At 38.8% G+C, this 15,760-nt stretch overlaps 2 protein-coding genes and 1 long non-coding RNA gene across 3 annotated transcripts in view; 2 read left to right on the forward strand and 1 right to left on the reverse strand.

Moving 5' to 3' along the window:
- On the forward strand, window positions 1-6,305 carry ABITRAM (actin binding transcription modulator). The gene is made up of 6 exons (XM_059072268.2): window positions 1-231; window positions 1,363-1,414; window positions 2,007-2,136; window positions 4,276-4,352; window positions 4,432-4,501; window positions 4,596-6,305. Exons 1-6 carry the CDS (start codon window positions 135-137, stop codon window positions 4,731-4,733), a joined length of 564 nt encoding a protein of 187 aa, XP_058928251.1. The 5' UTR covers window positions 1-134; the 3' UTR covers window positions 4,734-6,305.
- Window positions 1-15,760, forward strand: part of LOC131761437 (elongator complex protein 1-like) — a 447,559-nt gene that overhangs the window by 86,161 nt on the left and 345,638 nt on the right. The window lies entirely within an intron of this gene.
- LOC136794733 (uncharacterized) lies at window positions 6,566-8,403 on the reverse strand. The gene is made up of 3 exons (XR_010841894.1): window positions 8,377-8,403; window positions 7,613-7,696; window positions 6,566-7,476 (listed from the first exon to the last, which is right to left on the reverse strand). It is a non-coding gene; the product is annotated as an uncharacterized lncRNA (long non-coding RNA).

A 15,760-nucleotide genomic window follows, 5' to 3' on the forward strand; every position in this document is an offset into this window, starting at 1 on the left:
GCGGAGCCTGGGGAGCAGCGCGCGTGCGCACAGCGCGCGTCCCGGCTACACACCGGAAAGACACCTTCCTCCAGGGCAAGCGGGAGGAGGAGTACAGGTCCCGGGGGGCGGGGTTTGCAGCACCTGAGGTCGCCATGGCTAACGAGCCCGAGACCCTTGTGGCCGCCTCGGCTGCGGAGCCCGCGGTGCCGTCGCTTGTGGATCGTTACTTCACTCGCTGGTACAAAGCGGGTAAGTGGAGAATGATGTCAGTCTCTTCTGGGCCCAATTTGTCTGACAGTATAGGGACTATGATGACAGATCATAAGCCACACGCACCTTCCTCAGCGCTTCCTCCCCACGTCAGAAGGAACTGGATCTCTCCGTTCTCCTGTAGGCCAGGGGAATAGCATTTGCAAGGACGTGGAAAACAGCAGGGTGCATTCTGGGTAGGGCGAGCGCAGTGCGAGTTCACGAGGGTGGGTTGCTTGCGGGAAGATGGTAGGCTAAGGTGAGATCCCCGAGGGAGGCAGGAGCTGGATTGCAATCTCCTTGAGTGCCTAAAGGGATTTGAGGGGCTCAGTCCTCCAAGAAGAGGCGATACATAAAATGATTTAAATGGTAGCGGTCTAAACTAAGGTAGAGGCATAGGAATGGAGAGAAGAAGGTGGGTTAGAACAGAGGCATTTAGAAAGCAGAATCTAACAGTTTTACTTAAAGGAAGTCGCTGGTATTACACATTTGCCACTTAGAAGTAGGTATCCTGTTGTACAGCTTTGGGTACGCAGCAAATATCAGTGATGAGAGCATCGTTGGGGACCCTCCTCTAACCCAACTTGCTCCCATTCATTTAGGGATAATAGGTGTACTCGTCTTTTACAATATTGAAATATTTTACAATAACGTACGTTTTATTAGCCAGACTTAGTGTAACTAACTGTCCGGTTTACCCTAGATTGAGGTGTTTTCGAGAATCCATTACTTTGAACGCCAACATCAGGACAGTCCTGGGCGAACCAGGATGAATTAAGTCTCTCTAAAACTGACCAGCAAAACATGCTACTAAATTAAATAAAGAATACATTACTAATCACTTTTTTTCTAATAGAAATAATGATTGTACTCATTTTAAAGTGAGGATAAAAAAAGGTGGAGCAAAGAGTTAATCATCATTTTAGCATTGAATGAATGATTCCATCTGGACCAGATATCTTTAAATACTTTATGGTCAGCCTTCAGGTATATGTTTTTGAGTAATGAAGGGATACCAGTGATGTATGTGTCCAGCCTTCATAATTAACTACCTCTGTGAACCGAAGAAAGTACTACACAGTGGTAGTAAATATTGACTCAACAGCCATCAGACTCATTCATTTCTTCTAGATGTCAAAGGAAAACCCTGTGAGGACCACTGTATACTACAACACTCTAACCGGTAAGCAAATTGGAAATTTTAAATTATCAAAAAAAATTTTTTTTCTTGCATTGTAGCCTGGTATGGTCTTGTGTTGAATAAATATTCATTAAATGATTATCTTCCACTGTATTGAGATGGTATTATTTAGAGTAGGAGTTTGGTTGACAAGAATGAGTCTTTCAGTGCCTACGCTAAACAAATAAACTTGCTTACCCAAACATGCAAATGGAGGACCACAGCCTCAGTCAGCTACTACCTCAAGTAACCAGCCTGTGCCTAACCACTGCATTGGCCAAGCCCGTGGAGAGGGTTAGGGTAGAAGCACAGATGGTATCCTGTCCATACCGGCATGCCTTACTTTTCTCTCTTCCTCCTCAGTGCTGTCTAAACACCTCTGGTATGCTTCCCTTTGAGGGAAGGAAATTCAGTCCCATTTTCTCCATTCTTCTCTTTAGTTAAGCTCTAATAGTTGCCAGAGGAAAATGGGGGGAAATGATAGGCTGACTAAACAAATGTCAGCTCAGCTCTTCTTGTGCCAGTAGGAATACTGTGTTATAGGAGGAAGAATCATACCGATCAATAACACAGGATCAATTTTTGCTCCTCGTAGAATATGTGTCATCACACTGGCAGGATCCCATCCAGTTCTTCAAAGTGGAAAAGCAATTAAAAGCATTTCCTATCAAATCAGTACCAACTGTAGCAGACTTCAGAACAAAGTCTCTGGGAAATTTAAGCGGGTATGTTCCTGTATTTCTCTACTTAAATCCTCTATTGTCATAATAATGATAGAGCCAGCGAGTCTTAGAACCCAGTAATGTATGCTCAGCATACTTCCCTGGCAGTTAGAGATGATTTTAAGAATACTTAAGCTCTAAGGAAATTCTCAGGCCAAAAAAATGAGGTATTTCAGAAGGTATATTATCTGTCATGTTAGCTTCTGGGCCACCATCCCTATCATCCCCAAGATGAAGGATGGAGAAGGTGGGCCTTGGAAAGAACAACTCTAATACCAATATAACAAGATATTTTGTCCCTTCCTGTTTTAAGCCAGTATTTCGAATTCTCTACAATTTAGATGATCAATACTTCTTTATCATAAATTTTCACATGTGAACTTAAAAATAAAATAAGTGTCCTGAGGTAGTGAAAAAACAATCAATCTGAGAAAATGTACAGTATTTGCTTCGTATCAGTTGCCATTCCTAAATCGTTGCCAATTTAATACACATCTAGCTACACTCTCTACCTCCACGTAGTGTTTAGTTATAGGAGATGTTACCTGTGCCCTCTACAATTCTAGGCAAGATGGACATTTTACTGTTAAAGGAGGGTGTCACACCAAGGACAACTCAATACCATACTAAACTATCCTGACAAACCCCCTGGAAAGGAAAGTTTCAGTGGATGATTTAGGTCCTTCATTTACTGAGTTCATACTAGGAGTTTCTGCTAATTACCTCACTGTTCTGGAAGACCCTTGTTTATACTCCCCTTTGTAGACCTGAAGGCCCTTAATAACCTGCCTCATAATTACTGATTTTTCCTCACTCAGGAAGCAAGTGGACTTTAAAAAGCATGGACCATTCTTAAAAGTCTACAAATTACAAGTAAAACAGTTAGTGCTTGTGATGTTCCTGTGATCAATCTTTGTCCAAAATAGTAGCGCTGTTGTTACTACTGAGGAACAGAGAGGGACCTGCATGTGGAACCCACTGTAGATAAGCTTTAATCGCATCTCAGCACTGCCCATCATTTATTCTCCCAAGAGAGGTGACCAAAAGGGGTTAAAACACTTCTTTCTGACACAGAGCCAATGGAAGACAAACCATCTGGGACAAATCCCCAGCCCCTCCTCCCAAAAGAGGGGAGTCACACTGACTAGTCTTTTGGAACGAAGTACCCACAGGCAGAGGAGTGAAGCGCATGCAGTAACACCTGACGCTGTCTAATAATGTTGTGAGTGGGAAAGAGGCCATAAAGAACAGCATCTTGCCCTCACATGTTCACTGCAGTAAAAATTCCTGGGAAGAAAGAGCAACACATGAGACATGCTTGCATCCATTTCCCATGAGCCTCCTTGTACTGGGTTGGCCAAAAAGTTCGCTCCGGTTTTTCGTGTTAGGGAAGAACCTGCCCGAACTTTGTGGCCGACTCGACAGATATTTGTCAGAACCTCCCCAGATATATCCATACAGTGGAGTACATGAAAGCATAACCGTGCCACAACATTCAAACAGACATATGTCAAAATGAAGTATTTGCTAGCGGGTTAAAGGATAATGGGTAAGTTACTCTATCTGCTACTTAAAACTTTTCTGTTTTCCAAATTTTCCTCAAATTGCATTTTTTTAAATTAGAAAAATATCCCTTCTTCAGAAAGTCTTAGTGATTGACCTAATAAAGAAGTTCCTTTCTCTATTAAGTTCTAATATAAAAATAAGGTAAGAACCTTAATGAAACTAACTTTGTACAATATTGCAGTCATTCTCTGTAATGTTGAATTTTATATTATGCTTATTGGTAAGATTTTCCTACCCTTTTGAAGTCTTTACACTTGACTATGTGCAGCTTTCTCATGTACAGTGAAAGATAAAGTATAATAAGTTAAGGTAAAATATATTCTTAATATGTAACTAAACTACCTATTATCACATTTGTCTTAGTCTGCTTTTTCCCTTAGAGCCTAGGATGGTGCCTAGCCTATAGAGGCATTTAGTATATAAATATTTGAATAAATGAATGGTTTTTCTGTACTTAAGTCATTTTTATTTAAAACGCTAATTCCAGGAATATGTCCTATTGTAACTATGAGGGCTGCGTCACAAAGAAAAGTGAAAATGTACATCAATTAATTTTTTCTTCCCTTTTATTATCAGGGGGCACAGTTTCTAACAGAACTTGCACCTCTGTGTAAGATTTACTGCTCTGATGGAGAAGAATACACCATATCTAGGTGAGTTACTTTTTAACCACAATTTTGGAGAAACAAAGAAGATAATATTTTTCTTCAAAGCAATGTTTTCTTTAAATAGCTGTGTTAGAGGACGATTGATGGAAGTGAATGAAAACATTCTCCATAAGCCATCTATTCTTCAAGAGAAGGTAAAAGGGTCTGGGGAAGTAAGATCCCATCCACATACTTTTTATCTGATTTTTTTACCATTTGACAGTATTAAATATTCTGTTTCCCTTCTAGCCATCCACCGAAGGATACATTGCAGTTGTGTTGCCCAAGTTTGAAGAAAGTAAAAGCATAACAGAAGGGTTACTGACACAAAAACAGTATGAGGAAGTCATGGTGAAACGCATCAATGCCACAACAGCGACCTCATGAGGATTAAGATTGAGTAAAAACAACAGGGCATTCTTATCCTCACCTGGCCTACCAGTCAGTGCACTAAGGAAGAACCAGAGATGCTGAAGCATACTTCACACCCGGCCATCCGCAGGGAGACCTGATCTTAAAACCTGACCTAGGTTTCCTTCTTTGACTTGCATAACAAGCCTTGATTCCATTTTGTCTTCAACCTCCCAGATCTGCCTGCCCATGTACTCACTCTGTTCTTTTGCTTTTCTCTTTCTAACAACTGGCAAGCGACAGACGTTTTTCTGATTAAAAACTAACAAACAAAGCACTTTGAGGAAAATTTGAAAAGACACAAAAGTAAAAAAATTTACCCATCATCCTGTAACCCATTAGTAAATACTAGGTTTTGATATAATTCTGTTTGAGTATTATGTCATGGTTATTGTTTTTGCCTCAATTTTACATCACTTTGAAGTTGAAAAACAACTGGCCTCTCTTACCCAGTCTGCTTCAGTGTGACACGACGCAAACATCTGGTGCCACCCCTTCTGCCCCAACTCCCCCGCTCAGGTTGCTGGGAAGAGTCAGGGTGTAGAGTGTACCTTCTCTAGGTCTATGGGTTGGCCTTCAACTCTGAACAATGTAGCACTGTAACACTGGTTTCTTAATGAGGGACACATGAAAAGGCTTTGAAAGGGGCTTTGCTAACATGGAAGTATCAATATCATAATGCTGTATGAAGTAACATGTTTATTTGTGGTCACTCAGTCTCACACTCTAGTTACAGGGTAACCAGCAAAGAAGTTCCCAAGAGGTTCCTGGAATTCAAAGACACACATGCTTTTGAACAGAACAAAAGCTTTCACATCATTTAAACAATAAATAAAAAACTATGAATTCATGGTTTAAGATTGTATACCTGTTTTCATTGAATTTCAAATAAAAGGACTTTTCAAATTGTTATTTTTCCTTAAGGGCTGCAACATATACATACATATAAACATTTCTGTTTTTAAATAAAACAGTTATCCTTGAGTATAAATTCTTTTAGTGCTCCATCATCTTTTGCTGTTCAAGTCATGTTATCCTTTCCCTACCCCTACATGCATTTAAATAAGAGAATATTCTCATTTGAGGTATGTAAAATATTTTGTAAATAAAATTTTAAAATTATTTTCGACTCACAGGGAAACTTCTTTTAATCCTAACTCTCCCCTAAGTATACCCGCTGGACATGATACAGGTAGTAACTATAGAAACATCTACTTTGATAGTGCTATGATCTGAAAGTGAAGCACAAACCAGCAAATCCCCATTTCAGGTAGCACAAATGGTTCCCAAGGGTGTCATAAAACAAAGATACTAAAGATAGTAAAAGAATTATATATCTATTTTATATATAACATTACCTCACATCATTTTCCCATTACTTCCATTGTAATATAAAAGAATATTTTGGTTTCAGGGCATAAAAATCATGTTTGATGATTTTTATAAAGAAATATTTTATAAAGGTCATAACCAAGCTGAGTGCATCCCATTTTCTCTCCAAGGCCTACAGTAAATTCAAGTTTCCTGCAATAAAATATTGACTAGCTAATTGGTAGTACTGTGGTTCTTCAGGATCTTGTGAATATTGACTGTGATGGCTGACCCAGATAATGATCATCAGATGAGCTTATAGAACTGCTGCCATTTGGCAACTGACATGTCCTGTTAGATTTCAAAATAAATTTCAAAGCATCCGGATACAGCACAAAAAACAAACTTAACTATGCTACACCATAAGGACAGAACTTATAACCAGATCCTTCAATCAAAACCCACCCCACAAAAACAAAAGCTTTAAACCGTAAAACTAAAAAGACTAAAGTTGTTTATTTGTTTTATAATGAACATTCCAAAGGCACATATATAAAATGTATGCTTACTCAGAATTTTAAACAGCTTAGTTCAATTATTCTCTGTCTTCTACCTTCTGTTCCATCAGTCACTACTCAGAAGTACAAAAACTACTTTTTAAGCCAGTAAGATAGGCTTCGGATTGCAGCTAATATTCAGGGCAGACAGGCCAGCTATGCTAGCACGAGAACTAAAACCATCTTCTAGTGAGTTCCTCCAGGATTCCGTGGAGTGAGCTCCATGACCCTGCTTTTGGGTGGGGGAGGGACATGCATCGCAACAGGTTTCCTGTGCTCTGTGAATCCCTTACTAGAGAACAAACGCGTGCTCCTGGCACGGATGATCTGTGACAGAGGGGACAGGGGTTGAAGAAGAGTCCACAGGTTTAATGAAAAGCCTGCACCACCCAGACTACTATGTCTCTTCTGCTGCAAATTAGTGTCCCAGACGATAAGCTGAAAGTTAAAAAACTAGGAAGTTAGGGTCAAATATGCCAAAGGTGAGCATAAATTCAAAATAGTTTCTTTGGATTAAACTGTCATTAAGACAGTAGGGATATTTGGTTTGACTTAAAGAACATTATTCATGGCAACGTCCCATTCTAAAGAAATATAGCAACTATCATGGCATTTATTAGTTGTCAGAAAGCTTCACAATCGGTTTCATGATCAGAAAATAAAGCAAGATTTCAGTTTGTTTTCTTTACAAAATTGTTCAGTTTCTGAAATATAAAGCATCATTTGCTTTCTAAAAATGTTAGCTTTGCCACATGGTGTTCCAGAGATCTGACCTCAAAAGCTTCTCAAGTTTTACCATCCACAGAATCTTTATTTGTAACTGAGACCCGTCTGTTGTTTTCCATTTGGAGCTGGAAAGAATGAAGAAAATTAGTTTCTGCTTTACTTTACTCTTAAAATAATTGCAAAATTAAATAGTATCTATTTTCTTTTGCACTTTCCTTTAGACTAATTTTTTAAATGTGAGTTTAAGATAAATTATCTTACCTTCTTCAGCAGTTTATAGCAAAGTGAGAGAAGTTGGACCAAAGTAGCCATTATGCATCTTGTCTTTGTAATACTCTTATCAACCTATAGTGAGAGAAAGCAAGCGAATCAAATTCTTGTAAGGCAGCCCTCAAAAGACTTTAGCATTTAGTTTGAAAACGGTAAAAATGTCTTCATTGTAGAAATCTAAGGGGTCTCAAAGGGTATATAGATTAAGGCATCTGAGCTGACTTGATGACCTGAGGTCCCAGAACACAGAAGCAGGGATTGTTGCCCAATCTCATGCCAATTTCATGGAACCCCAGGAAGAATGGATGGAAAATCAACCTGTTCTATTTCAGACGGTTTAGGGGCTTCTCAAAGTGCACCAAATAGAGGCAGTGAACCCCCTTCTTTGCAATTCCTTGCACTCTACTTTTTTGCACTCAAACTCCCTAAAACAAACAACAGAAGCCCTTCACTCTGAGGGGTCTGTGCCCTAGTTAGTCAGGTGATGATGTTGGGATTTAAGGGTAGCTGCTCCGTGCTATGGTATTAATCATGTCCAAAAAGCTAATTTACCTGGTGAACCTACCGCTTCCTGGGGTCAGTTATAACTGCAGATGATAAATGGTTCTTGCATGGTTCTTGCAATGGAAATAAATTGTTCTTCTGTGGGTATTAACCCTTTATTTGGAGAAAAAGGGGCTGGAAGCTAACCTAATAAAAAAAGAAGTGTGAAAGTTTCTCAAGTGCTTTCCTGAATGTCCCACCCTCCCTTTTACCTTTAGAAACACTTGATTCTTCAAAGGGTGTCTTAGTTACTGCCTGGAGCTGGTGGCATAGAGGAACAAGCTTGTTTATTTCCAGGAGAAGCATAAGCTTATCATCATCTTTCAGCTGAAATGTAAATAAGGAAATTATAACAACTCCAATGAAATTCCATCTTTCAAACCTTAAATACCTTTATACCTTAATAATATACCCTCAAAGTGGGTATTTATGACATCACCACCAGCACCAGGCAAGGATACGTGCATTACCTGTTTTGAGAAAGCTTGCACACTTGAAGCAAGCTTCAAACCCTCTTCAGCAAAAACCTGGTAGAAAGGAAAAACATCACTACATTAGGTGTATGTCGTCTAGATAGCTGGTAAGAAATACACTCATGGATAATTTTCATACAGAATTTAAAAAATAAAACCTAAACATAAAAGGTCTGTCGTGGAACTTCTATGGTTTTTGTTGTATCCAGGAAAACACAAGAGTTTAACAGTATTCAGAAGCAGATTTCCCAGACTTGATACAGAATCAGTCCCTGCAGTGGCTCCCCTACACCGGGACACCTCCAATTACCGTGCAGGATCACACAGACATTTGATACTTAGCCATAAAAATTATGCCTGGATCGGAAGTTCATCTCATAATATCCCCAATTATAAGAGGGTGTTGAATCTTGGAATATGGGGTCAAAAGGGTTAGATGAGGTCAAAAGCGTTAGAACATTCCTGCTTCCAGCTCAGTAAGATAGAATGTGTCACCTATACACATTCTTCAACTAGCCATTTGAGGGGATTATTTTTTCCCTATTCCCCATACATTGTACAATTTAGTGAAGAGAAGAGGATGATGGGAAAGAATACTGAAAAATACTTTAGAATATTCAGGATGATTATTTTTAAATGGTACACAGAATGTTTTAGAGTGAGAGATACCAGGGAAGTGAAGACTGAGCTTTAGGTGGCAGCAGGAAGAATGAAAAGAACAGGGCAAATTCGAGAGTGATTTGTGAAGAAAAATAATAGATCTTGGTAATAAATTAGATAAAGCATATGAAGAGGAAGGAGGCAATAATTTCAGGGTTAACTTTAATTCTCTTTCCAACAGCCTTGCTATCATTGGATAACCTGATCTCAAGGTCACATTGTCCTTAGCATCCTTCCCTATCCTTTAAAAGGGAAAACAATGGGGGCTTCTCATTGCTGTGGCTTCTCTTGTCGTGAGCAAGGGCTCTAGGCACGCGGGCTTCAGTAGTTGTGGCACATGGGCTCAGTAGTTGTGGCTCGCATGTTCTAGAGCACAGGCTTAGTAGTTTTGGCTCATGGGCTTAGTTGCTCTGCAGTATGTGGGATCCTCCCAGATCAGGGCTAGAACCCGCCTGCATTCACAAGCGGATTCTTAACCACTGTGCCACGAGGGAAGCCTCTATTCCAACTTTTTAAAAAGGGAAAAACTAACTTGTAGTCAACTTTACAGAAAATTCCAAATGAAGTATTTTCTATAATTCTGCTGACTCTGTTGACAATCATCCTCTCAAGCTGAAATCCCTTTCCTGAAGAGGCTCAGGTGAAAACACATGGCAATGCCAAAGGAAAACACATAACATTGATAAAGTGATAGAAATTTCAAATTTCAATTGCAAGAATGCCCTTGGTTCTAGAGAGGCAAACAGACTAACATGAAAGTCAGGGGAAATAAGAAAGGACTCTTGTAATCTACTTATCAATCTAAGCCTCCAGGTAAGCGAGGAGAATTAGAGCTAGGCCTATGTGGAGTTTCATGAGACACACAGGGCAGGAGGGTGAGTGTCAGTATATGTGTCTCTCCCTGGAGGCCCTAAATCATCAGGAATGTGGAAGAAGAAAGGGAAACTAATATGTACTGAGAACCTGTAATGGTCTCAGCCCCATGACAGATGCTTTCTAATGTGTTATCTCATTTAATCAATATCATTCATCCAATTCAATAATGAAGAGGCCAAAAACCTTTCCTCGCATTCAGGACAGTATAAGAGAAATCCATTTGCTGATAGGATATTTTCACCTACTTGGGAAAACCTGAAACTTAATATTGCATCTAGTGACTATCAAAGCCCATTCTACTTTATCCCTATAATATATATATTTTTTCCAATAAGATAACCAAAAAGCTCCAAAAAATGCTACTGCAAGTCCTCTAATTTTCTACCACTATCTATAGTATACATGTGTTGTGTGCACAGGTAAACACACAATTACAGTAAATCATTTAGAAAACTAGCTATTACCAACTTTTAGTCCAACTTTTATGCTACAGTATTAGCATAAAATGGAAATAAAATCTACCTCTGGTTGATGAATTAAATCCTGCGAAGTTTTTAGTGGACTCTCTCCCCTGAAATAGAATGAATTATTAATGAGGTAAGAAAAAATTATTGCCTGGAAATTGATTTTATACTAAAGTTTTAGAGCATTTCATGCATTAACATATCCCAAGTTTTGAAGAGTAATATTGAATAGACTAAAAATATTTTGAGTATTCCTAAAACAACTTTAATATTTAACTATTACTTCATTTTTTCCTCTCCTATTGTGGAGCACAGGCTCCGGTCGCGCAGGCTCAGCGGCCACAGCTCACGGGCCTAGCCGCTCCACGGCATGTGGGATCTTCCCGGACCGGGGCATGAACCCGTGTCCCTTACATTAGCAGGCGGACTCTCAACCACTGCACCACCAGGGAAGCCCTTAACTCTTACTTCTTAAGGCACTTCAAAAAATTTCAGGTAAACATTATATATGTTCATTTTATAATATAAAGAAACTTAAAACTGACAAGTTATATTTAAGTTTTAATTTTCCTTTTTAAACTTTTTTATTTTGCTTCATAAATTAAAGATATAAGACCTGATCATATGTCTCAACTAAAAGGACTTTGTTCCCTAATGGAATAAAGGTCCGACCAAAAATCAGGAAATTCTCATTTTTTATTCTAATTTCAACTCTGGAATTCAGTTGTTTTTGATGAGGCATGTCAATTAAGTTTCAATTCTGAGTCTATAAAATAATCATAATAATATTTGTGCTACCACTCTCATCAGAAGATTAGGGAATATCACATTGACAACTACCAAGAAAAATTAAGTTCTCCCCCTTAATAGCTATGAGACGTGAACAAAATATTCTTATTCTCTGATAACCTGTTGTAAGGATCAAATGAAATTATGAAGCAGAAACCACTTTAAAAACTACAAGGCACTGGTAAGTGTGAAATATTTTAAAACTATAATGCACTAGAAAATCTAGAATATATAAATTATAAAGAAATATGAGTAACTGCATATAAATGATAAAGAAATTATATAAATTAAGACAACCTTAAACAATAGCCTGAAGGAAAGCTATAAAACTGTCCAGGCAAACTACAAAACTGGATACTGTGAAGACTAACAGATGAGTCTCAGAAAGAAGCAATTAGATGAGGCTGGTGAACCATCGTCTTAAGGGAAAACAGAAAAATTGTTTGGGGGAAAAACAGGTATACTGACAGGGTGGGTAGAAAACAAAGCCAGCTTGAGATTTTACCACAATCATATTACCAAGACTTGCCGAGTTGGCACAAGATGTTATCTATTACCATTATTCCATAATCCATTCCCATCAAGAATTCTAATATATTGTCATCTATTTATTGTGTATATCTGCTCAGTCTCTTACACCTCAGGTGTATTGTTCAAAGTTTCAATTTTGATTCAGAAAGGCTGGTTTATCAGTCAGAGTCCATTAAGGAAAACAACATCCACAACTATTATTTTATCAGAGAGAGTTTAATATATGGAACTGGTTAACCCAGTACTAGAGGACTGAGAAGGCAGAAAGGGAACGCAGAGAAGGAACATTGAGATTGTAACTGGGCAGCCGCTTGTACCCCTAAGGCTGAAGGAACGAAAGGAAGAGTTTGGGATTCTTAGAATTTAGACGCTTGGAGGTGAGGCCCCTGCAGAGCTGGTTCTTGAACCTCAGAGAAGGGGGTGGCAGCCAGCTGGGGCTGGTATTGCCGAGGGGGCAGGATGAGGCCGAGTCTAAGTGTATAGAAATAAACAGAAACTGGAACGAACAGCTGCTGTGGGGTACAGAGCTACTGTTGAGTGAAAGCAAGCGAACAAGGGAACAAATTCCCTCTCCTTCCTCCGTCCAGCCTTGCCCTGTCCCTCTGGTGTCTGCTATTGTTGGAGCATAACGGCTGTCAAAGGAGGGGTGTTTTCTCAGGCCCCCAGTCCCAGCATCACGAGCAGTGTATAGGAAGGGTGGGTTTGGAGCTGAGTTAAGCAAAAAAAACCCTTCTTGACCATATTTCTGCATGTGATTCTCTACTTAAACGTAGTGAAATGTTCCATTTTTAAAACAAATTGTGATGGGCAATGAAAAGTGGATACTGTACAGTAATGTGGAACGGAAGAGATCGTGGGGCAAGTGAAATGAACCACCACCAACCGCACCAAAGGCCGGTCTTCATCCGAAGAAGGTGATGTTGTGTATACGGTGGGATCGGAAGGGAGTCCTCTATTGTGAGCTCCTTCCGGAAAACCAGATGATTAATTCCAACAAGTACTGCTCCCAGTTAGACCAACTGAAAGCAGCACTCGATGAAAAGCGTCCAGAATTAGTCAACGCATAATCTTCCATCAGGATAACGCAAAACTGCATGTTTCTTTGATGACCAGGCAAAAATGCTTGACTGGGAAGTTCTGATTCATCCGCTGTATTCACCAGACATTGCACCTTCGGATTCCCATTTATTTAGGTCTTTACAAAATTCTCTTAGTAGAAAAAAATTTCAATTCCCTGGAAGACTACAGAAGGCACCTGGAACAGTTCTTTGCTCTAAAAGATAAAAAGTTTTGGGAAGATGGAATTATGAATTTGCCTGAAAAATGGCAGAAGGTAGTGGAACAAAAGAGTGAATACGTTGTTCAATAAAGTTCATGGTGAAAATGAAAAACGTGTCTTTTATTTTTACTTGAAAACCGAAGGCACTTTTTGGCCAATGCAATACTTAGGTTCTAGGTCCCAATTCTACTGCAAATGGTATCATGGCCTCTTATCAACAAGAGAAGACTTCAGTGCCTGTTCTTGGTTAGTATTTTTTTTCACTCTAAATTATTACATTACTAAGCAGAAGGAATATCTTTTTGTAAGTGTTGAGAAAGTTAGTAGTATTAGGAGAGAATGGGGAGTCACTACAATTTTCCCTCAGTTCTAAGACTGTATCTTTATTAAAATCAGTTTAATGCCTTTAGTGTTGGGATCCTGGGTGGGGGTCTGGGAAATCCAACATGACATTAAATGTATAATTAAAAAAAAATTGTTCTGACATGCACACTTGTCAGTGTAGTGGCACACACTCATGCATACAGGCACATTACAGTTGAAGTTTGAGTCTAAACAGTCTAATTTGCATGTACATTTTAAGGATTCATCTGAATCATTTTTGGCTATTGGCAGTTTTGCATTGTGTCTTGGGGACATTTTCATATTCCTTGCTTAAGAGCTGGAACTTTTTAGTCATCCTTAGGATTGACTATAATTGGAAAACAAATCCAAAGAAGATTAGCATTTCATCTGCATTTCCTGTTGAATTACACCAAAAATGTTTTGTTTATTTGTTGGGGGGAGAGGATTCTCATCAATTAGGATACATATTCCTCAACAAAGTTAAAAGCCCTAAAGGCTTTCTTTTGAAAGTTGGTTTAAAACTCTTTTTTTTTTTTTTTGGCGGCAGGGGATCTTAGTTTCCTGACCAAGAACCTGGGCCCTGGCAGTGAAAGGGCTGAGTCCTAACCTCTGGACCGCCAGGGAATTCCCTAAAAAACTTTTGAAAGAGCAGTTTGGTGCCAGAGTATTCACCCTTCATGTGGATCAATCAAGCATACCAACTTCTTTTTAGCTTTGAAAAGGTGGCAATTTTTATGGCTGCTATTTGCATTTCTGGCATGTGAGAGACAACATTCTGAAATTTTTTCATTTAAATGCTACACTGTGGTAGCATTTTGATGACATTTGAAGTAGTCTTTGTGGGAGCCATGTGAAGTTTAACTTTCATGGCTTATGTTGCCACCAGGAATAGATTAACCACCTTCCGTTCCAGCTAAGCTCATATATGCAGACAGTTAACTGCTGTATCCCTAGATCCCCTTCCTCCTGGAGGCTGGCAAGCTGCCTTTGGTATCAGTCCCAAAACGTACCCGTATTTCTGAGATGCTACAATTCATCTCAGACCAGAGGCTGTTTGGTAATTGTTTAGTTTGTAATGTGTCGAATCCAGTTGTGATTTCTGTCCTGTCTTCCTCACTGCTGGCTTGATGCTGACCTTCAGGTCAAGTTCAGTCACACTTTTCTCTAGGGTGGTCTAGTTGGCTTTATCAAAGAGCACTTCCATTTCCCAGCTGAGCCTTAAAGACTTTAAAATTTTGAGGCTCTTCATTATCAGAGCATGTATTATCCGTGTCCCTGTGTAGGAACACTAGTGTGGATTGTTTAGGAAAGGAGAAGTTCTCATAATCCAAAAAGAGGCAGATGAGCTACTCACAAAATTAGTTCGTCTCAAATATTCCTCACCTGCCCCTTCCCAGCTAACAGTAGTAGTAGGGGATCAGTGACTTGATGCGGCATTTTCTGATTGTTTCATGTTAAGATGCAACGTCGTACCATGCAGGTTGATTGCAAGTCTGCAAAAATGTAATCCATTTCATAAAATGGATTAATCTTTTACTAGAGTAGTGCTTAAATCATGGCCGAATTGGACTTGTTATAATTGATAACAAAATTACTTCAAATGAGTATGATTTGACTATCAAAGGATTAAGAGAAGTCCTTGGAAAAATTGATAAAGCCCTCAAAATATTTTTGTGAAATGACTCTCTCTGTGCTGTGAAATTCAAACATGGAAATGTGAAAGATGTCATGTCCTGCTGTCATACAGTTTGTCAGAATAATTTCTTAACTGCCAATAAGTCAATACTTGGAATTTATTCTTAGTTAAGTCTAAGAATCAAATATAATTGTAGTTATGCCTAATTTTTAAAAATAAGATACACTATTTTCATAACTTGTTTCTTTTTTAAAAACAGATAAGGTGTCATTGAAAGTTTAGTTACTATTTAACTTGAAATTATGGGGCTTGCTGACCCTGAATTTAAGTAACCTTTTCCAATATTGTTAAATAAGCAAAACCTCTTGTGGTATTTTTGTCTATATACAATAGATTTTTGTTTGGGGGTGTAGAGAGTAGTAATTGTATGTGTAATTATAAAACTTATGATTAGTAGAGAAAATCTGGATTGTACAGAAAAGTATGGCAAAGAATATTAAGATTTAATAATTTCTAGTCATACGTGTGTACCATGCATGTGTA

Source organism: Kogia breviceps, chromosome 8, assembly GCF_026419965.1.
Source record: "Kogia breviceps isolate mKogBre1 chromosome 8, mKogBre1 haplotype 1, whole genome shotgun sequence".
NCBI lineage: Eukaryota > Metazoa > Chordata > Mammalia > Artiodactyla > Physeteridae > Kogia > Kogia breviceps.